The sequence below is a fragment of the Vigna angularis genome, chromosome 11 (assembly GCF_016808095.1).
Source record: "Vigna angularis cultivar LongXiaoDou No.4 chromosome 11, ASM1680809v1, whole genome shotgun sequence".
Classification (NCBI taxonomy): domain Eukaryota; kingdom Viridiplantae; phylum Streptophyta; class Magnoliopsida; order Fabales; family Fabaceae; genus Vigna; species Vigna angularis.
Genome location: NC_068980.1, coordinates 14,445,325 through 14,472,139, shown reverse-complemented (window position 1 = coordinate 14,472,139; position 26,815 = coordinate 14,445,325). Strand labels below are relative to the sequence as shown.

Sequence of the window (26,815 nt, the reverse complement as noted above, 5' to 3'; positions counted from 1 at the left end):
TGCTATGAAGAAACAAAAACCAGGAGCAAGCAGCAGCACTATCTCTTCAAGTTAAACACAGATAGTGAAAGCAAAGTGAATTGGTTATAGCATAGTTGTCAGCGTGGGAAGTGCCACAAGTGAAGTCAAAGTGATTTTAGAAGTCCAAGCCTAACGTTATCCCACCACCCAAGTAACATCTTCAATGCGTGTCACCTACCTTTTATTTCGGCACAGTTGTAGTTTCTACTGTAGTTACCACTCACTATGTTATACATCCTACAGTTAAACAAAGTATAAAAGAATTTTTTTTTAACTCATTCTTCGTCAAAGGAAAAATAAAACCCTCCTTTGACGCCATGATTGAAGAGTTTTCCGGATGCTAGTTGAATGAAATAGGAAACCCTTTGCCGGGACTGATTATGTTGCTATTTAGTATGAAATGGTTATACAAACGAAATGACAATCACAAAGGTGAACAAAACTTCTATTTCACTACACTTGATAATGCGTTTCTCAAAATATACATTTCCCTACAAGCATATCATGTAGGCTGAGCAAAATAATAGTAAGTGTTTGCAAAGTAATGGTTGCTGAATTGAAAGTCACCATAAATATTTTACTTGTATGTTGGGGTTTTCTTAAAAAGAATGAGTTGTCATTTGTTCGACTATATTAAGGTAATTCGCCAAGTCTTTCCAATACGCGAAATTACTCCAACCAATGAAAACCTTAACACTGAAGTAAATACAGAATTGTTGACTGTTCAAAGGGAACTAGGATAACCAATGAGATATTTTTACAATATAATCCGTGTATTTGCTTAGTATCCCACTTTGCAAAGAGACAACTATTAGAAAATACAAACAAATGTATCTTTTACTATTTGCTTGTAACTTTGAAAACCCTCTAAGTTATACAGCACTGTTGCTGTCACCATCACTATGGGCAAAAAATTAAGCAAAATAAATAAATTATTAATAAAACTAATAGAACATAGAAGAACACTTTCTTACAATAATATATGTACAATTAATCAGAAAAAAAAATGCATAAATAGAGACTAACACAAAATGGTATCTTCTAACTCTCCTCAAGATGAGTTTAGATCTCGTGATGTTTGGCCTTGCCATCTGTCAAACAAAACCAGATATCATTCACAAGCATATTCAATGCAGTATAATGTGAGTATAAAGAGAGAAAGTGTTATGAAAAAGTGACCATTACATAACTAGTACTACTTTTAAGAATAGTTATTAGAAGGGGAAATGATAAAATGATAACTTCCATAAACCTTGATAGAAGAAATCTTGCTAGTGGACTTAAATTGCTATTAGGATTATGTTCCTTGTTTTGTTGTTTTTTCCTGTTATCAGCCAGTGCATTTCGGGTTTCTTCGGTGGACTTGGTCTCGCTGAATAGTTCCCCTGCCAGCCGCTGCAGGTCCTTCAATGAATCTTCCTTTGTACTGCACCACAAGAGAATGAGAAACATATACTTTTCTTTTTTTTATTTTTCTAAAAAATTTGAAAAGAAGGCAAACCTTGCCAATCGCTGAAGCAACTGTTTGAGAAGAGCTTCACAGGATTTAGGTTTTGAGCCCTCCATGTTTATTAAAGAATTGATAACTGCCCGCCCAACTGCCCCTTCTGGATCATCAGCAATGGCCTGCATAACAAACGCAGACCATAACAAATTTTTCTAGTACCCAAAGAATAGCATTCTTCATATACGACTTCACTATGTTGTTGTAATCTCAAGTCTTAGTACAAAAAGTCATGCAGGAAATTAATAGTAATAATCAATTTTCAATAAAATTAAAGCTTGTACATTGTACTCAAAACTATAAATAATAAATATATGAAACATTTAATTATGGAATATAGAGGAGCAGTGCGAAAAGTATAGGATGCTTTATTTGGATTTACAACTTATTTAGAACGAAAATATGGAATATATTTACTAATTTACCTCTTTTAAAGAAGGAACAAGTAAAGCAGATAATGGCACTGAGGATAACATTATTTTAGCACTTCCTTCATCATTATTAGCATGATGTGATCTTGACATGCCCCTGTGTGAATCATGTTTGCACAAAGTCTGAATAAGAAATCCCTAAGAATGTATACACACATTTTTAACTCAGCAACAGAAAATTACTAGCTCTATTATTGTGGATGTACCTTGAAGAGTCAAAGCTGCTAGCCTTTCCATCTTTCTTGTCTTCCTGTCTATCATTGTTGATTTTTCCTCGGGCCAATCTTTCTCGAGAACCCACTTTCCTGAGCCCTCCTTGCATAGCAGCCTTTGCCTGTGAAGACAAACAGGTGGGAAAATACTGTTTATAAGAAAAATATCAATTTGAACAAGTAATCACAAATAAAACAAGTTTCATAATAAATTGCAATTGAACAAAAAGAAAAATTTTCGGACACAGTTGTTCAAGAAATAGTCTAAGAATATAACTCTGACAAAACAAACTGGGTGGGTAACTCAGTCAATTATATAGCAACGGAAAATAATAAAATACTGTACCACAACTAAATCTACTACATAATGGAACGACACCTATACACAAGAAAGGGGGAGGCTCATCGTGAGCAAAATTAATCAACACGCAAGCAAAATTTACAACTTGTATCACAGAAACAGAACCTCAGCAAGATTTGCCGCACTGTCTTCCATTGAGGAATTTGAATTTCTGTCACTAAGTCCAAGTCGAGACCTTAGTGGCTGTGGTGAATCAGGCTCATCATGCTGGCCACGTAAAACAACAGTCCCACTTGTAGAGGCATCATCAAAAGAAGAATATCTGCTACTATACTACATTTAATAAAATTCTCAGTATGGGATTATACAGAACAGCTAGAAGAACTTAACAGTTTCTAAAGTAACACAGCTTAATCATACTTGAGAGCTCTGGTCACCGAATATAGATGACCTTGACCCTTTTGGCGATCGAATAACAATCGTTCCTGATCCATTTCCGGATAATTCATCCTGCATATTGAAGATTTCAGAAGATCAAAGCTGTCCCAGGTTGTTCAAAATGATAGTTCAACAAGTTCATAGGAACTCCGTCAATACTTCATGATTGACACATTTCAAATAACACTATCGAGATGAATTCTCCAAATAATTATACCACTACAGACAATTTAACTGCTGTTCATGTCTGATTAATGAGGAACAACATTGGCTGTACAGAAAATTATCAGTTTCAGCTCAAGTATAGAAAGGTCATCAGATAATTATTCAGAGTTAACTGGTTAAGCATTGATCATGCATCCACTGTTTTGTAAATACCAAAACACCTAAAGGTTCCTCTATAAAGATGTGGCCGCTAAGTATATCATTCAATTGACCAGGTTAACTTATTTGACGAAGACAGGAACGAAAAGTAAGAGTCATTTACATCTTCAGTGTGATTGTCCAGATGCTCATCATGGTGGGGAACTCGATCTCTTCCAGAGGAACTTTCAAGTGACTCACTAAGTGCCCTTCTATTAGCAGATCCCCCTTGATAACCACTCTCAGGAGCTTTTCTTTGGGTTACCTGATTATGTGATGCTTCAGCTTTCTTCTCTCTAAACTGAGGTGGTCGAGAAACATTACGAAAGGTTCCAGTACCCTGTGATCCACCAATATTGAAGTCCCATCCAGCACTTTTCAGGGTTTTACCCTGATCACTGCAAATTAGAAATATTCCGTAAAAATATTCAATATGTAAACTAAAAACTAGTAGCCAACAGTTAACCTACCTGGGTCGATTATTTTCTTCACCTCTTACATCTCTAGCCACTTTTACAGTATCTGATCCTTCCCCTATCCCTCTTGAGACATTTCTAGGTGTTTCCAGATCTTCTTCCTTTATTTGATATTTTGGACGTTCTCTATCACATAATCACAAAGCATGATCATGTCAACCATAAGCTGGGAATAATACTTGTAATTTTCATTTTCTGATGGACAACATGCTAAAGTTACATAGAAAAAGGATTTCAGAAATTAATTGTGTCTCGTCATTTACTTTTTCTGAGATATAGTAATAGATTCAGAATAAATAAAATGAAAGAACAAGGGGCGGATGAAATTAATAGGCAAAAGCAAAATTATATAATTACGTATATGAAACATAGCGAGACCTTTATCAATGATTCGCACCTTATTCTTTCTACAAGCTTTGAACTCCTCCTAGCATTCCGAATAAAACGGTCCTTCAAAAGTTCCTTAGCACTTGGCCTCTGGAATTGAATCCATTAAAAGGGGGGGAATTAAGAGCCTGACAGAGAGAGATCAACTTCACCAGTTCGAATTCAAGCTAGGCTAAAAAGCTACTAATTAGGGAAAACTAAATAATACATCTCATCAAGTTGACAACAACAAATTTCAATAGGAAAAATATAAACAAATAGTTATGTTATTCCTGTTATCGTAAGCCCAATATTTCAATAAATACTGTTTATTATTACCTTTTCCCCTAAGAAATTAAATGTTCTAGAAAAGCAGATTCAGTATAAAAAGGAATATCATATGGGTGCTCTCATACAATCCATAAATTGATCACTTCACTCAATTGGACTCATAAAGAAGAACCTTTTCATTACAACTATACCCAACAGAACTAAAGAAAATGAAATAATAAGTGTATGAAAAGCATTGACACTTGCCTCGGCAGGAATCTTCTTTAAGCACAATGAGACAAATTCTTTCATTGGACGGGAAAAATGATCATCTAGCTGAAGAAAATGAGATTAAATGTCAACTGCTATGATGAAAAAAATAACATCTGGGTTTGAAAAGTTCAAGAAACTTAAATGGTTCAAAACTAGAAAGTTTGACTAGATGGATACTAAAGAACACAACCTGCGGAGGATTCTCCCGGGGTATGATGAAAAGCACTCTCATTGGGTGAAGATCGGCTAGTGGAGGCTCCCCCTTTGCCATCTCAATAGCAGTGATTCCCAAAGACCAAATATCTGCCTGCATAAACAGAACACTCCTGTTACAATTCTAAGAACACAATAATTAGTAGAAACTAAAATAAAGATGAAAAATAGAACCAAAGAGAAACATTACAGAAAATATATAGAATAAATATATTACAACCTTCTCATTATATCCATCAGTATTCTGAATAACCTCAGGCGCCATCCAAAATGGCGTTCCTACAAATGTCTGTTATGATAAAAGAAATGTTAGCATATCCAGCCTAAGATGAAGACTAATAATTTAGAATTCCAGGTGGTTTTTCAACTACACGAAGCCTTAAATGCAGTGAGGGTTATGACAGAATCATGCAGCCGATACTAAAAAAACTAGCAACATGAAATTCAGACTGCCCAACTCAAATTACACAGAATATCCTGCACCACAATTCCTTCACTTTGGGAGTCTACACATTCAATTTGATTATCCAATTGAAAAAAAAAGAACAATTCTGTGCTCTTAAAAGGATATTAAGAAGTTAAGATTAAGATCATCAAGCATAAAATAACTTACATAAATTTTAATCTAAATATGAAAAAAATGCTATATGAATAACCCATCCATGTTGAACTAACTTCAATGAAATATGTTTACCTTCCTCCTTGATATAGTCCTTGTTAACTGTGCAGAAACGCCAAAATCTGCTACCTGGTGATTCCACTTGTATGTAAGTCCCCATCTCAAATTATCAAGTACATCATTTTTCAGTGAAGTTCTATATAATAAAAATTGGATATAACCTCTTTCGGTATAACATACCTTTACATCACCATTCTCAGACAATAAAATGTTTGCAGCTGTATAATAGACATTTAAATACTGTCAATTGTAAAGCTAATACAAAGCAAAAAGAAACCCCATAACTACATATGGACAGGGAGAAAGAAATTCAAAGGGGATGGGGTTGCTGCTGACCTTTAAGGTCTCTGTGAATTTTCCCTTCAGTGTGTAGATAATCAACAGCATGCAGCAAGTCACGCAGAATGCAAGCAATTGACATTTCATCAAGGGGATTACCTGCTTGGAGCTACAGAAGCAATACCAGAATTAACCTCAGAAAAAATACAACAAACAAACCATATAGGAAATTATTGTCAACGGATATAAATATGATATACAGCGACAGAAAACCTGACCATTCAAAATATGAACTGTTTTCTTTCTCATTTTTAATGATAGAAAATTTAATAACCGTAAATGTACAAAGAAGGATAACAAAGTTCCCCAGAATAACCAAAGAGAGAAAAAAAATATTGAAACAAAAAATGTTATAAACATCCATACTCATGCAAACAAAATCAACCCGCGTATCCACAAATTCTGTTTTCATATACAAATAACAATGTTATATTATAATCATACAAGAATTACAATGAAAACATCAAACTTCATTCAAATATATATTATAGTCCAGTTTTATGCATATCATTTTCTTTGGTCTATTTGAGTCTAAAAAGTGCATATCCCCTGCAGCAAACTTCTAAAGGAATCTGAAACTTGGACGAGGATGGAGTACTGAGTACCCAACCATTGACACTCTGATATATGCTGAATGTTTATACTCGCTTGCAACTATTTTCTAGTCAGAAATTATGCCCCAAGAATTCAAGTAATCTTTTTCTCTCTTAGTTCTCTGCAAAGCATTTGGTTGGCTTTTTATAAAGGATGGTGTCTTATCCTAAGTCCTAATTCCTGGCAATTTTCTTTGTCTTCAGATACTCTTCGATCATAAAAAAAGTAAAAAATATATCAGACAGTTCACGGATAAGCAGGAGAAGTTTCATTAAAGGATGATTCAGACATACATCAATTTCAATTTTCATGCACTGAACATATAGTAGCAAGGAAACAGAAGTAACCTACTAGATCAGCAACTGAACCACCAGCCATGTATTCCATTATTATCCAAAGTTTAGTTTGATTGAGATAGGAACCATAATACTCAGTAATGTATGGACATCGACATTGAGACAAAACAGCAATTTCCTGAAAAATAGTAAACTAAATCAAAACATGTTTATTTGAGTACAGCAAATGAGAGTACAAGTAATCTACAAAATTATTATACCTTCTGGATATCATCAATTTCATCCTCCCTGTCAAGTGACAAAAAGAGAGGAAAGACAAATTAGGAAGTAGTAAGGAAGAAATGAATATAGATTCTGAGTGCAACACAACAATGATACAACGTTAATAAGATCTGTGAGGGAGAGAAAACTAGTATTTAACCAAAAAAAGAAACACTAGAACAAACTTCCTTAGGTATGGGTGCAGAATTGTGTTCATGGCACATGGAAACGTGGGACGAGCAAGATATATATGTGTTTCAATGATAATATGGTTTTCATTTTTTTTTGTTATTGCTCGGTAATACTTTGTAGTGTTTGGAATGGCTAATCAGTGTTATGGGTATTTTGTTGTGGTGGAAATCCATGTTCTCGTAATGTATACAGAGTTATTTATTGGGGTTGTGATCGGGAGCGGGTAGTTTTTAATTGATTCGTCTTAGCAGACCATGTAGTATATGTCAGGTTGTGAGTACAGATTGAGTTGTCCTTGAGTGGTGCTCATGGTCCAGAGTCGCTGCGTCATGGGAAGGTAAGTCTCCAACCTGGAAGGTCTATTGTATTTTTCATGTGGATGTTATTATACCTAAGGTGGAAGTAGTAGGTTTAACTATTCGAAGGTATGGAATGAGATTAAATTTTGGTTTAGGATGGATGTTATTGTTTAGAGATGGTAGCATGGAATAAGAGTCTCGTTGGGTACTAGAGTAGTGGACGTAGGAAGATGAGAGAACATTGTTGAAATCAGCTTAGGCAGTTAGGGGTTATAGAGAGACATTGTATGGAGTTTGTATCTTGCAGAGTTGAGAGGCTTAGAATATAAAAGTGGGTCTGCAAAGTAAATCTTGGAATCTGAGGTTTATAGGCGTTAAATTGATAAAATGGGGTTGCAAAAGAAAATATTGGAAATTAAGACTTATAGGTGTTGAGTGCAGTAGCTTAATAGTATGAGATGAATTACTTTAAGTGTGCTAGTGAATGCACGCGAAAGGTTATTATTTGAAATGATATTATCCTAAGTAGATTTATAAGTTATATTATATTAAGTTCATTTATGAATGATGGTATATTGGATTATTTTAGGATTTATGTAACATGATTGACGTTATATAATATTAGGTTAATTATAACATCAGACGTTATGTATGTTAGGTTATAATTAACGTTATATAGGTTATATGAATAATATTATATTAGGTTTGTGTAGAAATGATATTATATTAGAATAAGATATAAAGGATATTTTATTAGGTGGTGCAGAGTATGTTAATGTAAGTGCCTTAAAAATTTGGAAGGCTGTACGCAGATGAGAGAAAACAAAAATGTGGCTATTTCGGAAATTTTGCTAGCTGGTGTGTATTCGTGCATGAATTTTTATACAGTACCGACTCGTTTCATATCGGGTTTTAGTTCAACTGTGACGTGAGTACTATTTATTCCTTTGGTATGATCTTGGTGATGATAAAATAGTTGGGGTTTGGCACAAAAGCATGCTAAGATGATGAATAATGTGTGATAATAATATTCCAGCAGTATCACAAGTACTGATATATTTGAAATATGTACTCTCATTGTATCGGTGTAAAAACCGATATAGTACCTTTCCTCTTTCAAGGGGATAGAAAGGTAGGTCTCTTCATCTATAAAAGACGGTAGAAGAGACAAGGTTTGAGTGTCATTCTTTCCTCTTTCGAGGGGGTAGAAAGGGTAGGATGTCTCACCCGTAGGTTTCCAATCAAGCTGGGTATAGTGCCGTTGTGAAAGTAGCAAAAATTTTTACTCATAAGTCTTGAGGAGCAGGGGAGATAGATCTGAAGCTGCGGTGGATGATGACTCGAACTGTCCTGTTTTGGTGAAAAGATGTCCTGTTTTGGTGAACATGTTTCATATGGTAGAGTACAAAATGACAACGTGTATCTTCTTGGATTTATTTGGTTTTGGTATAATTGATGGAATGTGTATGTTAACAATTATTACTTTGTTGACTAACAATTGATGTGTTGATGTTTTATTAGATGCTGAAAATGATAGCTTACCCTTATTGTTTGTGTGTGTGAATGCGATGATTGTGTAACTCGTGTTGTTATACGGAAGCATACGTTAATACAGATGTTCCAGTTGATGATTAGAGCAGCAAGAAATTGGGGAGAAACTGGGAAAGATTTCTTTTGTTTTACTTTCGAACATTTTCAGTTAATTCGATTTATTTGTTTTTGGAAGATGACTTAGAAGTTACAAGGTTGTAATAAAAGTCTTTTTATTTGGATTTTAATGGACTATTATTTAATTTCTTAGTTTAAGATTTATATGAATGTTCTTTTAAGTTATCTGTAAAAAAAAATATTTGATTCGTAACATTCTAAAATGGGATGTTACATTACTCCAAATGGCATCACAAAAAATTCATAATGCCCATGGTGAGTCCAAAAAGTCGTCTTCTGTATATTTGAATCATGCATGTGAATTTGATGATATCCCTCAAATCCACTTTCGAAAAGAAAAGAACTTTGTGCAACTCATCAAGTAATTCCTCTATGACTGAGGATAGGTAATTTGTCAGGAATTGTTCCTTGTTCAATCCTCGGTACAAAACTTCCAACTCACATCTTTTTTCTTAACTAAAATAATTGGGCTGGAATTAGGGCTATTGTTAGGCCTGATGACCCCTTTATCTCAACATTTCCCCTACATATTTCTCAATCTCCGTTTTCAACAAGTGAGGATATTTATAAGGTCTCACATTTATAGAGTCTATCTAAGACTTGATTGGGATTTTATGATCTATTTCTCTGCGAGGTGGCAGTTCTTGAGGTTCCTTCCTCACATTCCATCAACACTAAATTCAGTTTTGCTTGTTGATTGTCCGTAAATCCATTTTTCATATCACTACCTGAGTTTTGTTTTGCAACTCCTACATCCCATAATATTGATATAGCTTCTATTTTTGTTTCTTTCAACAACGCTTGTGGGGTTACTAATGTTTTTGCTAGAGCTGGGTCACTTTTCATCTGAACCAGCTGACATTCTGTGCTAAAACTCAGTTAAAGTCTTCCAATTCACCTTAACATCTCACAGAGTGGCCAACCAAGCTACCTCTAAAATCAAATCCACCCCTCCTAAGTCAAATAAGAAAAACGACATACTTCTCCAGCTTCACCTCTACATCCCTGCAACATCCACTCTTTTATTTCCTATTCCTATCTCTTAATCATACATCGTAGGATGAAGGTGTTTCCACTCTCAAACCAACAAGAGTTACCAGATTAGACACTATCTATCAATATCAACACTGATCTTCCCTTCATCATTCATTGTAGCTTCATAGTGTGGGATTGGGTCAAACCTCTTCCTGAAGAAAGAGACAATTCCATATGTTGATGTTCAAAATCAACGAATTCTTCTTCACCATTATCCAAATACTCCTCCAATAGCAGCCCAAGCAAGCAATTGGATAGTAGGCCCAGGCCCATTATTTAAAGTGTATGGGATGAGGAATAGAAGGGTGAGAGAATGATGAGCTGACACGAGAGTGTGTTGTGCACGAGATTTTCTGATATATTGGGGAGGGTGAAGATAAAGGATATCGTTGGGTATTGGAAGTTTGTTATGGGCAGGGAGCAATAGCACGAGATTCAAACTCAAAATGCGTTGATCATGGAGAAGCTAGATGCCTTGAATGATCGGTGAAGAAAGAAAAAAACTGGTGACGATTCTAAAGTTGACAAGGAGGAAGAAGTCCACTAAGAGAACCATGACACGGAGGAGTTCATCAGAGGGATTCAAGAAATTGCAGGGTGGTTCGTAGGAAGAGTTTCGTCAATCAGTTAACAAAACTGAGCACCCAATGTTTGATGGAGAAGACACAATTGGGTGGATTTCCCGGGCTGAAGTGTATTTTCGAGTGCAAGAAACGCCAGATGATGTTCGCGTCAACTTCACGCATCTATGTATGGAAAGACTGACAATCCATTTCTTTAATTCTCTTTTAGAGAATGAAGAAGTGTTGTCGTGGGAACAATTCCAAAGGGAGCTTCTCGATCATTATGAAGAGAATGGCGAAGGGGACGTTTTTTAGCAACTCTCCAAAATTAAATAGGAAGGGTGTGTGGATGATTATATTTAATGATTCAAACGTCTTAACATGCAGGTAAAACGTATTCCTGATGAGCAATATTTTGGGTATTTCTTGCATGGCCTAAAAAAAGAGATTAAGGGACGTGTTCTTAGCTTTTGTTCGGTGGTTCCTCTATCGTGGGCACATTTTTTGAACCTAGCTCGTGCTATTGAAAGAGAAGTTGTTGGAAGTAAGGCGATAAGTATCCAAGTCGAGGCACTTCGGGTTCTCTAGTGGATTTAGAGGCCAGGGAAATAGAAGGAATGGGGATTCGGGCTAGATTCATATGGGTCGTGGAAAGGATCAGTTCAATGAGAAGGGACTAAATAAAGGGCGTTTTGGGTTTGGGCCCAAGGAGGATAAGACAAATGAGCCTAATACAAAGAATTTAAGTACGATGGATTGAGGAATTAAGCACTTATCCCCACAGGAATTAAATGAACACAGGAAGAAAGGACTATGTTCCAAATGTGGGGGTAAATATCATCGTCTTCACCAATGTCATGACAAACAATTGAAGGTCATGTTGTTGGAAGACGATGAAGCTATGGATGACAACGGAGATTTTCAAAAGGGTGAATTAAGTGACCTAAGAGATTCTGATTGTGAGTGTAGTATGTTGTTGTTGGGGAATTTGATCTACGATCATCATGATAGTCTTCAACAAGATAGCCCTCAAACCATGAAACTGAGAGGGAGTTTGAAAGGGATCCTAGTCCTTATATTGGTTGACGGTGGTGCAACTCATAATTTTGTTTCTAAGAGATTGGTGTCTAAGGTGGGTTAGGAGGTCAAGGAGACAAAAGAAACGAAGATTAGGTTGGGGGATGGGCATAAAGCGGCAGCTAAAGAGTACGAAAATCCCTAGATCTGAAATTAGCAGAAGCTGATTTTTCAATCGATGCATTTTTATTTGATCTTGAAGATATTGATTTGGTATTGGGGATGTCATGGTTACCACATTGGGAATTACAACTGTTGATTGGAAAAACCATGAGATGGATATTTGTTGGCAGGGAGGCATGGCTACAATTAAGGACAATGACAACAAACAGACTCGAAATGTAGCTTTTCAGAGTGTGATAACTCAATCTACGAAGGTGGTAGAAGATTTATATTTTGCAACAGAGGTTCGTCCTCGAGCTCAAGTAGACAAAGGCAGCAGGATTTTGAACCCATCACAGTGTGAGGAGTTAGAATTGGACAGATTTGGGAAAGTGTTTAATGACCCTCAGGGGTTACCTCCTAAGATGAATAAAGAGCATGTTGTTACTTTGCTGGAACGACAGGGCCCAGTGAATGTGAGGTCCTATAGATACCCTCACCACCAGTAAGATGAGATAGAAAAGCAAGTGAGGGAGATGTTGCAATCAGGAATTATCAAGCCCAGCCAAAGTGCCTTTTCAAGACCAGTCCTTTTAGTTAAAAAGAAAGATAATTCCTGGAGGTTATGCATGTACTACAGAGATCTGAACAAAGTTACATTGCCAGAAAATTTCCCAACGCCTGTTATTGATGAATTATTAGATGAAGTGCATGGAGCTAAATATTTCTCTAAGCTGGACCTTAAATCTTGTTATCACCAAGTGAGAGTTAAGGCTAGTGACATACATAGGACTGCTTTCGAACCCATGAAGGTCATTATGAATATTCATGCCCTTTGGTCTTATGAATGCACCTTCAACTTTTCAAGCATTAATGAATGACGTATTTTGGTCTATGTTGAGGAAGTATGTTCTAGTGTTTTTTTGAGATTCTCATCTACAGTAAAGACCGGGAGACCCATATGCAACACTTAGCTAAGGTGTTACAGGTGCTGTTAGATAAAAAATTAGTGGCCAACGAGAAGTGTCATTTTGTTCTTTATGAGGTGCCTAAGAACCAAGTAGAATGAGATGCTCCGTAGAGTATTTAAGTGTCTGATTCTCCCCTCTAAATAACTAGCTTCATAAGGGTGAGTTCTCTAAGTGTTTGAGTACTCATCATATTACCTATATTGTTTTTTTGACTTTGCAATTGCTGTCATCCAGCAATAGTGTTTAGGGGTGGCTGCTACGTGACCCTATCCAGGATTGACTAGTTAGATTTTCTTAGTGTTATTACCATAAAATTCTAATAGACAGACAATCTTTTATAATGTAATGAAATGTGTTCTCAAAATTCTAAAGTTCTGATTACTATGAAATTGGTAATTATTCCTAATATGGCCGGCCAATACAGCAGTTCCAAGAACTAAAGCATTCATAAAAAGTAATAGAAGGGGGACATCAGACATACGATTCTTCCAAGTCAATCACTTTGATGGCGACATCTTTGTTGAGCTCCTTATCAAACCTGGAGATAAGACAGTACAACAAAGAGACAGACAACTCATTATCCATGTCTAACTTAAAGGCAGTAAATAAAAGATGTTCAAAGAATAATAACTATGTTATAATTATAGAAATAAGTAGTTGATCTTATATACTCAATAATATCTAGATTATACTTGTCTTATTAGGAACATTTTTATTTACTCCTGCGCCATATGCTTATTATTATAGGATGTCAAATATCCTCTATTTATTGTATTGACTCCTGTTTCTCAATATAAATAAAGCATCCTTGCTTGTCTCAAAGACACATGGTTTCAGCTCAATGTTTCTATCTTTTCTATAGTTTAACAAACTAGTTAGACCATGTCATTTAAACATTGTTATGTTACAATGATGACTGACAACAAAAAACAAACAATCCCGTGAATGTTTCTAGACGTATTCATTTATTATTATTTTGTTTCTCTTGATTATATAAACAATATCCTGATAGGCTTCTTTTGTCAAGAAGTCTATCTTTCCTCTTTTTCTCTCTGTTGGACTTCTTAATTCAAGAAGTCAATAAAGCAAATAAACCACACCAACAGGTTATACTTCTTTGAATATATTTCTCTTATTCAATGAAGCAAGAATACAATTGTATAGTAATCCCTCCTAAGGAAGCCCGATCTCCCTCCACTAGACTAATGTTCCAGTCAACAACAATTACTAATTTCACGCCCCCCGCCCTTTTCCACTAATTATTATTTATGCTCCCCTTTCCCTCTAACAAACTTCTAACCGAAACTCCCTCCTAATTTCTAAGGGGCATTTTCTCCTTCCTGCCTTTGTTTCTCCTTACGTATACTTTTATTCCCCTATCAATACCCCCCTCCATCTCAGCAACCTTGTCCTCAAGGTTGAAATTCGGAAATTGTTGCTTGATGTACAGTTCCTCTTCCCAAGTTGCTCCTTCTACTCCACCCTCTTGCCATTGGATCAGAACTTGGGATACCTCCTTTGCTTGTTGATTTCTGTCTCGCCTATGTAATACCTTTAAGGGTTTATATAATGGACCTTCCACCTGTAGTTCCTCTGGCAATTCCCCTTCCACCTTATTCTCCCCCACAGCTTTCTTCAATTGTGATACATGAAAAACCGGGTGTATTCTGGTGGTCACTGGCAGCAATTTAAAAGCCATTGGACCCACTTGTTTTTCAACCAAGAAAGGTCCGTAGTATCGAGCAGATAACTTGGGATGCAGCCTAGTTGGCATTGACACTTGCCTATGGGGTCTTATCTTAAGGAAGACCCAATCCCCTTCTTTTATACTGGACTCCTTCCTCTTTCTATTCGCATATTGCACCATCCGCTCTTGTGCTCTGGTCAGGTGATGTTGCAACTGGTTGTTAGCTTCATCCCGCGTCTGCAAGTCCTGTGCCACTGCTTCTACCAATCTTTCTCCTGGACTAAATCTGGTTAATGCTGGCGGGGGTCTGCCATAAACCGTTTCAAAAGGAGTACATTTTGCCGCCCCCTGATAACTGGTATTATACCAGTATTTAGCCCATGGTAACACGGTGTTCCAAGCCTTAGGTTGTTCTAAACAGAAACATCGTAAATAGGTTTCTAGTATCCTATTCAGTACCTCAGTTTGGTCGTCCGTCTCTGGGTGGTATGCGGTGCTCATTCTTAATTTGGTGCCCTGAATTCTAAAAAGCTCCTTCCAAAATGTACTGATAAAAAGAGGATCCCTATCGCTAACAATTGACACTGCTATCCCATGCAAGCACACCACTTCCCTCACGAAGATTTCTGCAATTACCTTTGTTGTATAAGGATGCTTTATAGGAATAAAGTACCCATATTTGCTCAACCTTTCCACCACCACCATTATCGTGTCAAACCCCTGAGATTTTGGCAACTTAACCACAAAATCCATGCTTACTTCTTCCCAGATTGCCCTGGGAATAGGCAATGGCTGCAAAAGTCCCTGGGGAGATGATGCCATATATTTGTGTTGTTGGCAGACCAAACAAGAAGCTACATAGTCTGTCACCCTCTTTTTCATAGCCTTCCAATGAAAAGCATGGGCAAGTCTTCTCAAATGTCCCCCTATAGTAGAATCATGGAATTCTGCTAAAATCTTTGGTATCCATTTAGACTTTTCTGACAACACGAGCCTTCCCTTAAAATGTAACCTCTCATTCTCCATGGTGTAAGCAGGATGGGAATCGGGATCATTCTTTCTCTCTTCCATTATCTTTTTCAGCTCTTCATCCTTCTCCACTTCCTCTATAATCTCTTGAAAATCAGGCCAATATGGCCTGGTTATCACTTGTAACGTCTTGTCCCCGTCTTCCCCTTCTCCTTTCCTAGACAATCCGACATCCACCCTTTTTGAAGCACCCGTCCTATAATAGATATCAAACTCATATCCCATGAGTTTTGCTAACCAGTTTTGTTGGTTTTGAGTTGTTATGCGCTGCTCCAACAAATACTTCAAGCTTTTCTGATCTGTAAAAACACTGAAACGCTTCCCCAGTAGATACGGACGCCAGTGTTGAATGGCCAACACCAGGGCCATCAACTCCTTCTCGTAAACTGACTTGCCCAATGAACCTTCTGATAACGCCTTGCTGTAATAAGCTATGGGCCTCTTATTTTGCGACAATACCGCTCCTATCCCCTCCCCCGAAGCATCACATTCAACTTGGAAAGGCTGTGAAAAATCTGGCAGAGCAAGAACAGGAGTAGTGGTCACTACTCTTTTAAGAGCTTGCATGGCTTCTTCTCCTGCAGTTGTCCACTCAAACATCCCCTTCTTCAAAAGATCCGTGAGAGGTCGGGCAATTTTCCCATAATTCCTTACAAATCTCCTGTAATATCCAGTGAGCCCCAGAAACCCCCTTAACTCTATAATGCAACGGGGTGTTGGCCATTCAGTCACTGCAGACACTTTGTCTCCATCCATCTCGACCCCCTTTTCTGATATCAGGTGTCCCAAATACCGAATGTGCCTCTTGCCAAAATCACATTTTTTTCTTGTTGGCAAACAGCTGATGTTGTTCTAGAACTTCCAACACTTGCCTAAGGTGTTTCTCGTGATCCCCCCATGACTTACTGTACACCAAGATGTCATCAAAGAATACCAGCACACTCTTTCTCAAGAACGGTCTCAACAACGAATTCATCATGTCTTGAAAGGTGGCCGGGGCATTTTTGAGGCCAAAGGGCATTACTAAGAACTCATAATGTCCTAAATGAGTTCTAAAGGCTGTTTTGGGTATATCGGCCTCCTTCATCCTTATCTGGTGGTATCCAGATTTGAGATCCACCTTAGAAAAATAAATTGCACCGTATAATTCATCTAGAAGCTCTTCAATCACAGGAATTGGATATTTATTGGGGATAGTTGCTCTGTTTAAAGCTTTGTAATCTACACAAAAACACCAGCTCCCATCTTTTTTTTTACCAAAATTACTGGACTGGAAAATGGGTTGTTACTAGGACTAATAATACCCAGGCCCAACATCTCCTGAACCTGCTTTTCTATTTCAGCCTACATTAAGTGAGGATACCTATATGGTCTCACGTTCACTGGCTCAGTACCGTCTTTAATGGTTATCTGATGGTCCACTTTTCTGACAGGAGGAAGTCCTTGTGGCATCTCAAATACCCTCTCGAACTCCCCCAAGATCTTCTCCAGATTTGCTTCCTACATGGGAGTTAAACCCTCTGCTCCTAAGTTTTTTGTTGTTGTTTCAGACTGATGCAGACCGCACACCACCGCTAGCGTTTCAATCCCTGTTTCCTTCTGTAACGCCTCGGGATTGATGACCTTCATCATCGATCTGCTATCACCTCTTATCACTACCTCTCCTTCTGTTGTCCCATACTTCATGGTCATTTGCTTCCAGTCCACCCTAATTTCCCCCAACGTGGCCAGCCACTCTACTCCCAGCACGATGTCGACTCCCCCTATTTCAAAGAGGTAAAAATTCTCTTTAATCTCCACGCCTTCCAGTATCAATGAAACTCCCATGCAACGACCTCGCGTTTCCTTTCTCTGGTCGTCTCCCAGGAAAACGCAATACGGCGTCGTCTCCTCCTTCTCTAAACCCATCTCTTTCGCCAAACTTGTCGAAATGAAGTTATGGCTCGCTCCGCTGTCGATGAGCATGATTACTCTCCGATCTCGAATCCACCCCGACAACTTCATGGTTTTGGATTGAGCGATTCCCCCAGCGGAATACACCGATAGTTCCATGCATCATTGTTCCGCCTCCTCTTCTTCCTTTGCCACTTCTTCGTCTTCGTCATCGGCCCCCATAATCATCACCTTGAAACTCCTCTCCGCACAACGATGTCCGGGGCTATAAGGACCCCCACAATGAAAACAGCGGCCCTTCTCTCGCCTCTTGAGATATTCCGGATATGGTAGAGTTCGCACTCTGCGACTCAGGCCGCCTCCGCCTGTATTGCTTTCTACCTTCGAACCCGCGGTTCTGGTCGTCTCATCTTTCTTTGGACCGAGACCTCTGCCGCTGCTCCCCTGCCTCTCTGATGACCCGCGATAGGTCTCCCTTTGTGCTACAGTGCCCGCGCTGGCCGCATATTTCCCCCACGTCGATCCTCCTTTCATTGTTCCACCACCACCAGATATCCTCGCTATTAATCCCGATTGCTCCACATCCCATGCCCTTTCCATCGCGATTAACAAATCACGCGGATCGTAAGGTCTAACGAGATCCTTCTGTTCTTGTAGCGATCCATCCCGTCGGATCGGTCCCTTCGAAAGTGGGTAATTCCACTCTCTTCATCCAGCTCCTCTGAACGTCATCGCATTCTTCCTCCGATTCCTCCTCAGATTCATCCTCCTCCGTATCCCGACTTCCATTCACCGAATGACTGCCTTCAGAACTCCTGCCCTGGTTCCCTCTTCTCCCACGGTCGCGATTAACGTTTCGTCTCCCCCGGTCGCGATTCACGTTTCGAGCCATTCCCCTCATCTCCGCTCGAATCTCCTCCAACGTCGCTTCCATGGAATCGAATCTTCCCTCCAGTGCGCTCAGCCTGTTCTCCATCTTGTCTCTCCTCCGATCTGGATCCGGCAGGTCGGACCAATATTGTTGGACTTCTTAATTCAAGAAGTCAAGAAAGCAAATAAACCACACCAACAGATTATACTTCTCTGAATATACTTCTCTTATTCAATGAAGCAAGAATACAATTGTAGCCCGATCTCCCTCCACTGGACTAATGTTCCAGTCAACAACAATTACTAATCTCATGCCCCCCGCCCTTTCCACTAACAATTATACTCCCCTTTCCCTCTAACAAACTTCTAACCGAAACTCCCTCCTAATTTCTAACAGGCATTTTCTCCTTCCCGCCTTTATTTCTCCTTACGTATACTTTTATTCCCCTATCACTCTCAAGAACATACAAAACAAAACCGAATAGAATGTGTATTATTGATGTAAGTATGAACAATATCACCCTCCTAGGGAGCACTCTCCCTCCACTGGAACAATCCAGTCTATACCAAAAGAATACAAAATGAATAATCCCCCTATACAGAACACACACCGTATTTATAAAGTTTCCCTTCTCCTTCCCACTAACTAACTAACTATCAAACAACTCTTCCCTCCTAACTGCCCTCTCATTTCCTCTTCCTTCTATCCTAAACCCATTATATCTTATCACCTTATATCCTATCATTACACCCCGCTGCAGAACAACCTTGTCCTCAAGGTTGGAACCGTGAAGCTTGATCTCATGGTTCCTCTTCATCATTGTGTTATCATATGAAGGGAACCCACTGGCTACTGCCCTCTAATTCAGGTCTGGAGGCTTGGGTGGTGGCAAATCCTCCTCCAATGACTTCCACTCTTCCTGAATTCTTTTAGCCAAAATTTGTGAAATCCTCAAAATCTCATCTTTGACTTCATCGGCTCTTGTAGTAACAACACTTTCGACAGCTACTCCATCTACTTGCAAACTCTCATGTAAAACTTTCACCCTCCCCATCTATGTTACTACTGCCCAACTCTCACATAGAATGCTTCTCTTGTTCCCTTCAACTATCTTTAGTAGAGTTGTTGCCAAATTTTTCCAAGAAAGGTTCTTGGATTTTTTATGCCAGGGTCTTGAACCCTTGGACTACCTTTTCTTTGCTTTTTGGGTGTACTTTTGTTGATCTTTTGGTGTTCTGAATGTCAGAAGCATTTGTTGCCCCTGTTGTTTGACCTTGGGTGTCAGTCCCTTCATAAGTGGTCAACTCTTCTCTTTTCAACCACGGAAAAACTGGTTTTTCCTCACCCTTCCTAGCTCCATTATTGTCAATGGCATCCTCTTCTCCTTCTTGCTCCCAATTGATTCAATTTTCTCCTCCACCTGAGTGTTTCTTTACTTTATTGATGTCTTGCAGAAGTCCTCTCTTCTTTCCTCTCTTGCTTTGTAAACAAACTCAACTGGGTTGCTCCTTAACACCACTGTTTTAACCCTAGGCCTCAACAATTCTTCCCCTTTCTTTACTGTTTTGACATTCACACCACAACCAACCACTCTATCTCCACTAAAAACAGCAGCTTTTTCAACTTTACTTGGAGAAGCAAGAGTCACAACCTTCCCATCATGGTCTTCACCTGATGTATTTTCCCTACCAACATTTGTCACGTTATCCACCCTTACAGCAGCAACTTCTGCAACTTTCTCAGCCGCTGCCACACCAATGTCTCCATCACAGTTTTCGTCATTGCCTTTTCTTCACATATATTTTCTTCTCTCCTCTCTTGCCCTCTAATTCTTGCAAAGCAATCAACACTCAAAACAGCAGCTTCTGACACTCTACTCCCTAATGTAATGGTAACAACATTCCCCTCTTCACTGATATTCGTTTCTCTTTTCTTCTCCCCATTGGTTGAATTTTCTCCTCCATATGATGGTTTATTGGTTGTCTTGATGTCTAGGAGACTACCTTTCACAACATCCCTCCCCATTTTTCCCTTTTTTTTCCTTTCATGACAGGTCTCTCACTTCTTGCTAAGTCCTTTATCTAAATCTTGATATTCTGCAGCATTTCTTTTAATTCTTGGGTAGTTCTTCTCCATTTTGCACTACTCTGTGGGTATCTTTCTTCCTTCTTCTCTTCATCATTATCCAAGTACTCTCCTTCTTCAGAGAATTTCTTGGCTTTCTTGACGTTTTGCAGACTGTCTTTCACAGCATCCCTACCCTTCTTTACCTCTTTCATTCCTTTCTTGTTGTCTTGCAGAAATTCCTCTTTCCCTCCCCTTCTTGCTCTGTCAAGAGATTTCTCCCTTCCTTTTGAGTCTCTTTTTTTATTCTGGTCTTCCAATATCATTTCTTGGATATTTCTTCTCCATTATGCTAGCCCCCTTTTCTATTTGTTGGCCCACCTACCTCTCCACAGTATTGACTCTTCCTTCCAAAGTACTGATTATTCCTTCCATCACGTTCTCCTCTCCAAGGGATCTGACAGGTCGAACCAAATTGATAGGCTTCTGTTGAATATAGTGAAAAACTATATTTAGATTAATCTCCCTTGTGTTAACACACATAGGGTTCTCTATTTATAATAGAAGAAATATGGGCCCCCTACAATTTTCGGCAGCCTCTACAGTTTCCGGTGACAGCCCCTCAAATTCCATTTTCTCTTCTTCTCTGTGCATCCGTCCAGACCAAGTGTGCCACTGCTGTCGCCGCCACTTTCCGCTGCCATCGCTGCTGACTCCGTCGCCGCCGTCGCTGCCGCCGGTCACCGTCACAGTTTCGACGGGTGACCAGCGGATCTGGACCGTCTCCTTGAGCGACGGCCACCCCTGCCGGAGACAGGACCAGAATCCTCCGAACGCGCCGCCACGGAGCTCTTCTTTCCGGCTAGTCCGCCGCCGGCCCCCGGCCGCCGTCACCGTTTCGACCGGTGACCATCGGATCTGGAGCGTCTCCTCGAGCGACGGCCAACCCCGCCGGAGACAACACCAGATTCCTCTGAACGCGCCTCCACGCGCCTCCTCTTTCCGGCAGATCTCGGACGCGTATAGCCACGCGCCGCCTTGTCGCCGGCCACCGTCACCGTTCCGACCAGCGACCACTGGATCTGGTTCGCCTCTTCACGCGACGACCAACCCCACCGGTGCCGGCGACCGAAACCTCCGCACCAGCTGTCACGCGCCGCTTCTTCTCGGCCAGTCTCGGCCGCGTGTTCTGCACGTGCCGCCTTCCCGCTGTCGGAGTTTCACCGCGACACCTCCATAGCCGTCGCCGGAGCTCCCTCTCTCTGTTCCGACCCTCAGAGCAGTCATGGCTGCCATCTTCGTCTCCGCTGTTGATTGTTCCAGCCGTCATTTGCCGTTGTCCCGCGCCGTTTGCCACTGTCTAGGCGCCATTTGCCGCTGTCCCGCGCCCTTTGCTACTGTCCAGGCGCCGTTTTGCCGCTGTCCAGGCGCCGTTTGTCGCTGTCCAGGCACCTTTTTGACCATTGTCCAGGCGCCGTTGCCGCTGTCCAGGCGCCGTTGCCGCTGTCCAGGCGCCGTTGCCGCTGTCCAGGCGCCGTTGCCGCTGTCCAGGCGTCGTTGCCGCTGTCCAGGCACCGTTTCTGCTGTCCGGCGCCGTTTTGCTGTTTTCCAGGCGTAGTTTGCCTCAGTTCGGCATTGTTTGCCGTTGTTCGGTGCTAGAGTTTAACCTGATCGTCTTGTGATACACTGTTAAGTATCACTACTTGGAAGTTGTCCAACAAAGAATTTTGGACCTCCAACATGTCTTTAGACCGCAGATGCCTTGTTGTAACAGCTCATGTGAGCTCATGTGGAGTTGTTCTTTGAGACCGCCCGCTGAATTGAATCTTCCGAAGTTATGGGTTTCAGATTTGTCCAAACCCTCGTACGGATCGGTTCTCACCCATTCTTCCACCTTCACGTTCATGTTGTTCAGTCGTGAGGGGGAGTATGCTTCCACCACTGTAGGCCCTCATCACCTCATCAGTCAAGTGATGGCATACAGGCCCCATCAGTCAGGACTAGATGGCCGTCCCTGTAAGTCCCCATCACCTCAGTTAGTGATGGCATGCAGGCCCCATCAGTCAGTGCTAGATGGTTGTCCCTGTAAGTCCCCATCATCTCGTCAGTTAGTGATGGCAGTCCCTGTAGTTTTGTCGCTTTCAGCCACTACAGGCCCCATCAGAAAGTGATGACAATTTAGTCTCTACAGTGAGGGGGAGTATCGTTCCAAGACAACACTGCAAAGGAAATCTCATGTGTTTGAAGACTTTCCAAGTTGAAGTTTCTTAGTGTATTTTTCTTCTTAGTGCTTGTATTTGCAATTTGGTTGATTGATGTTATTTTCATTTGATAATGTTTATTCCAAGCTTGGCTCATACAATATGTATGATCCAGCTTGAGGAGGAGTGTTAGAATTATTGTTAGTGTGTTCCAACTAAAAGTAAGTTGGAGATGAGTGTTAGTGTTGTGTGAGCTGTGAGTGTGAGTGTTAGTGTTGTGTGAGCTATGAGTGTGCTGTATGTGAGGTGTTCCACTCACTTAATCCTATAAGTATAGGATTAAGGAGAAGGGTGAAAAAGAACCAAGAACTAAGTAATATACATTTCATATTACATTTCAACATGTAGTAAGCCAATTTATGCATGATCCAAGAGAGAGACACATGCAAGCAGTTGACAAAATTCTCCAATACTTGAAGTCAAGTCCAGGAACATTGACTATGAAGATACATACTGATGTTGACTATGCAGGTTCTATTACTGACAGAAAATCTACTTTTGGGTATTGTGTATTTCTTGGAGATAGTCTGGTAACATGGAGAAGCAAAAAGCAAGATAGAGTATCTCGTTCTAGTGTAGAAGCTGAATTTCGAGCTCTTGCTCAAGGAATGTGTGAAGGACTCTGGATGAAAAGCATTTTGGATGATCTTAAAGTCAAAGTGGAGAACCCGGTGCAACTACACTATGACAATAAGTCTGCCATGAGCATAGCCCATAATCCAGTACAGCATGACAGAACTAAACACATTGAGATTGACAGACATTTCATCAAAGATAATCTTGACAGAGGCTTTGTGATTACAACTCATGTTCCTACAGAACTTCAAATAGTAGATATTTTTACAAAGTGCTTCCTCCGGGTAGATTACAAGATCTTGTAGGCAAGTTGGGAATGATTGATATTCATTTACCAACTTGAGGGGGAGTAATTAGAGAAGATATCTTTAGAATCTTCCTAATTAGAGAAAATAGATATATAATTTTCTATTTTATTTTATTTTCCTAGTTTTCCTATTTCTCTTTTTAGGAGAATTAGATTATTACAAATAGAGGATATGAGAATGTATTTTTTATGATTGAATATAATAAAATCGGTCCTATTTTCAACTCAGACAGAAAAAGAAAAAGAAAATGAAAGCAAACATAAGAAATTGTTATAATAATGGAGAAGGTTAAGAAGTGAAACTAATCTGAAAGGTACATATATCCTTCATTTTGTATTAACAGTCTATGTTGTGCTTTGTTGCAAACTTTCACAAGGATAATGACAAACCCATATAAAAGAAGAGGATAGAGTTAGGCAATAAATAAGAACCGTTAAACTTTGTCAAATGTCTGTAACATTGCATGGATAGACCATGCTTATGTGTTGTACAGGTTTACACAAGCCTTGGATTTTTACCTTAGTTTTAGACATTAATATTCAGCATATCCAGGATACAATGCCTCGATACACATTACTTTGCATAAGATCTAGTTCTAGTGAAGGGTCAAGAGAGAAAATAAATGGTAAACTAGAGATATGGAGAAAACCCCTCGAATCTCAGTTTTGATTTAACTGGAAACAAAAACAGAGTACATGAAAATTCAGCAAGACATGCTCTATCATTACCTTGAAGATTATCGATGGGAATCATATATACAACAAGTAATACAGTGTAGATGTCCCAAATCTATCATACAAAGAACCTAAGAAGTTGAAACAGATGAAAGCTTCGAGCTTTACTTGTGAACGGGTGCTGCTTTAAAGTATAGACATGCGAGACTATACAATACTACATGTTCAGTAATCGGTGATGAAAGGTCAACAAGAACGTGAGTATAATAGATGAACATGCTGCATTTGAAAAGCAATCATATTGGGAAAAAAAATATGGAACCCACGCCTTAGAGAGAAATCTGAAAGATATCTATTGAGGAAAAGTCGGTTAAAAAATGTCTGTAACATGGTGTGTACTTATTACCATAAGATTAACAAAAACTTCAATTATAAGAGTTGATCAATGGAGGATAGCCCAATAGACCAAGCAAGGCTCTAAGCGAAACCATTAAAAAGTATCTATAATTAAATAGCCTGAGATCCTGAGTAAAGAATTGGTTTTGGATATCTGATTCATGTAGCCAACCACATAATAGAAAACACTTTTGTCATTGTTGTTGTTAGTAATATTTAAAACCACTTATCAATTATCAAAAAGGAACAAAGCACTTGATTTACTTCTTTCGAGTAGCAAACAGTTGCAATTAGACTCTTCTCTTAAAAATGAGTATCAGTTTTACTTACAGTCCATTCTCTACAGCTTATCTTCATGCTTATTTAACGAATTCAGGAAAAAGAATTTAAACTAACCCTTGATCAGATATCATAGTATATATTACGACAAAAACTATTATCCAAATTTCCCTCCAATTCATTTTACAGTAATGTTTATCTAATGTTTGCATCCATTAATGACACTTCATTCACACAATCATCAAATCTAGATTTCATACACCTCAGTACCATTTATCAAATGAGCATCTAAAGAACAAGTTTAAGAATTTTATAAACAAAATAATACTTAATATTATTCTACCTGAAGAAACAAAAAGAAAGAAATCCCTACACAAAAAATATTCATTACCCCAATGAACAAGCAATATGCATATAAAACTACTATGATTTAAACTCAATGTGCAAAGTCAGTTTAAGTCAGCAGGGCTCATGATACCAGTTCTAAAACTAACACATACGCTTTATAGACGTCTCCAAACGATCCCTGCCCAATAAGCTCCAATGAAGTGAATCTCGATCCCGCTGCCTCAACTAGACCTGCCACGTCAGCCATTCTCAGCAGCAACTCCTTGAAGCCTTAGACAAGAACTACACCACATGCACCTGAAAATCCAAAAAACACAACTCAGACACGCATGATCAAAATCACATATCCCCAATTATCCCTCATTCTCCAAATTCCACCAATCAAAACCATAAACTTCACGTTCAAAGAAACCATATTTCACAACAACAAATTCACAAAATAAAAAAACAAACATTCACATTCAAAAATACCATATTTCACAACAACAATAGATTGATCAAATAAAAACAAAATTTACCCGCAATTGCACAACCCCAATTGAACCGCAACTCAATTTCTAAACGAAGGAATCAAATCAAAACTTAAAAAACAAACCAAATAAGAATAGATGCACAATGCAGTAAAGCTGTGGACTTAAAGCAAAGCATGCAAACTCGGTGGAGTATGCAACAATTGTTAGGTGGAAGTTAGGATACAAAATTGACTTCGCAACAAAATGAAATGGGGCGAATGACACTGAGATATCGTTCGCAGTGGAAAGAGAAAAAAGAAACAAAAGAAAGCGAAACGGCAACACCCAAATCGATAGTGCGGCATTCGAAATCGATTGAAACTCACACATAAATTAATACGATTCCGATTATCAGTGACCGCTTAAGGGACAGATCTGTTGCTCGTTGATTGTTATTGTATCTCTTCTTTGGTTTTGTTGTGTTTGGGTTGTGCGTGATTTGTGTATAATAGTTGATGATTAGGAAGAATAGAGGCTAATCTTTTAACAAATGTCCCACGTCGCTTATATAAAATGTATAATAACAAAAGCAATAAATATATCTATAAATATATGAGCAACTTGTAGTAGATTTGGTTTTAGAGATTAATTTAGTCACCAGATTTTTATAAAAATTTAGGCATTGATGTGGTCAAGATTGTACTGAAAAGATGTAAATTTACTTCAATTATAATGCAATGTTTAACTTGTTTAAGAAGTATAAAAGAGAAATGGACTGGTCTTCAAATATTTTATGTGCATTAATGGTTAGTTTTAATCTTTAAAATCCTATACTATAAAACGCACAAAGCGTGACAACAAGGTGAAGGGAGAAGTAGTTACGGTTGCGGTTGCACAAAATGGCCACGTGTCAAGCAGAGAGGATGACAGAATATTGTGAAGAGGGAGAATACAAGATGGGAGGATTTCATTCGGGGTTGATTACGTTCTTGGTATGGACCCCTCTTCTCTGCAACTACTTTTTCTCTCTGAA

General features: G+C 39.0%; 1 protein-coding gene across 3 annotated transcripts; it reads right to left on the bottom strand.

Annotated features, from left to right (window-relative positions):
• Window positions 1–756: 756 nt before the first annotated feature.
• LOC108334009 (uncharacterized) lies at window positions 757–26,322 on the bottom strand. 3 transcript variants are annotated; one of them, XM_017569581.2, is made up of 21 exons: window positions 26,169–26,322; window positions 25,483–25,627; window positions 13,426–13,482; window positions 7,037–7,064; window positions 6,832–6,954; window positions 5,884–5,995; window positions 5,728–5,765; window positions 5,563–5,616; window positions 5,089–5,157; window positions 4,846–4,962; window positions 4,650–4,718; window positions 4,144–4,223; window positions 3,741–3,872; window positions 3,395–3,668; window positions 2,890–2,979; window positions 2,635–2,802; window positions 2,163–2,290; window positions 1,951–2,053; window positions 1,523–1,647; window positions 1,274–1,447; window positions 757–1,112 (listed from the first exon to the last, which is right to left on the bottom strand). In XM_017569581.2, exons 2-21 carry the CDS (start codon window positions 25,575–25,577, stop codon window positions 1,073–1,075), a joined length of 2,076 nt encoding a protein of 691 aa, XP_017425070.1. In that variant the 5' UTR covers window positions 25,578–25,627; window positions 26,169–26,322; the 3' UTR covers window positions 757–1,072. The 3 variants fall into 3 exon arrangements, with proteins under 3 accessions (XP_017425070.1, XP_017425071.1, XP_052726626.1); XM_017569582.2 differs by lacking the exon at window positions 13,426–13,482; XM_052870666.1 differs by lacking the exons at window positions 7,037–7,064; window positions 13,426–13,482; window positions 25,483–25,627; window positions 26,169–26,322 and having other exon boundaries at window positions 6,828–6,956.
• Window positions 26,323–26,815: the final 493 nt, after the last annotated feature.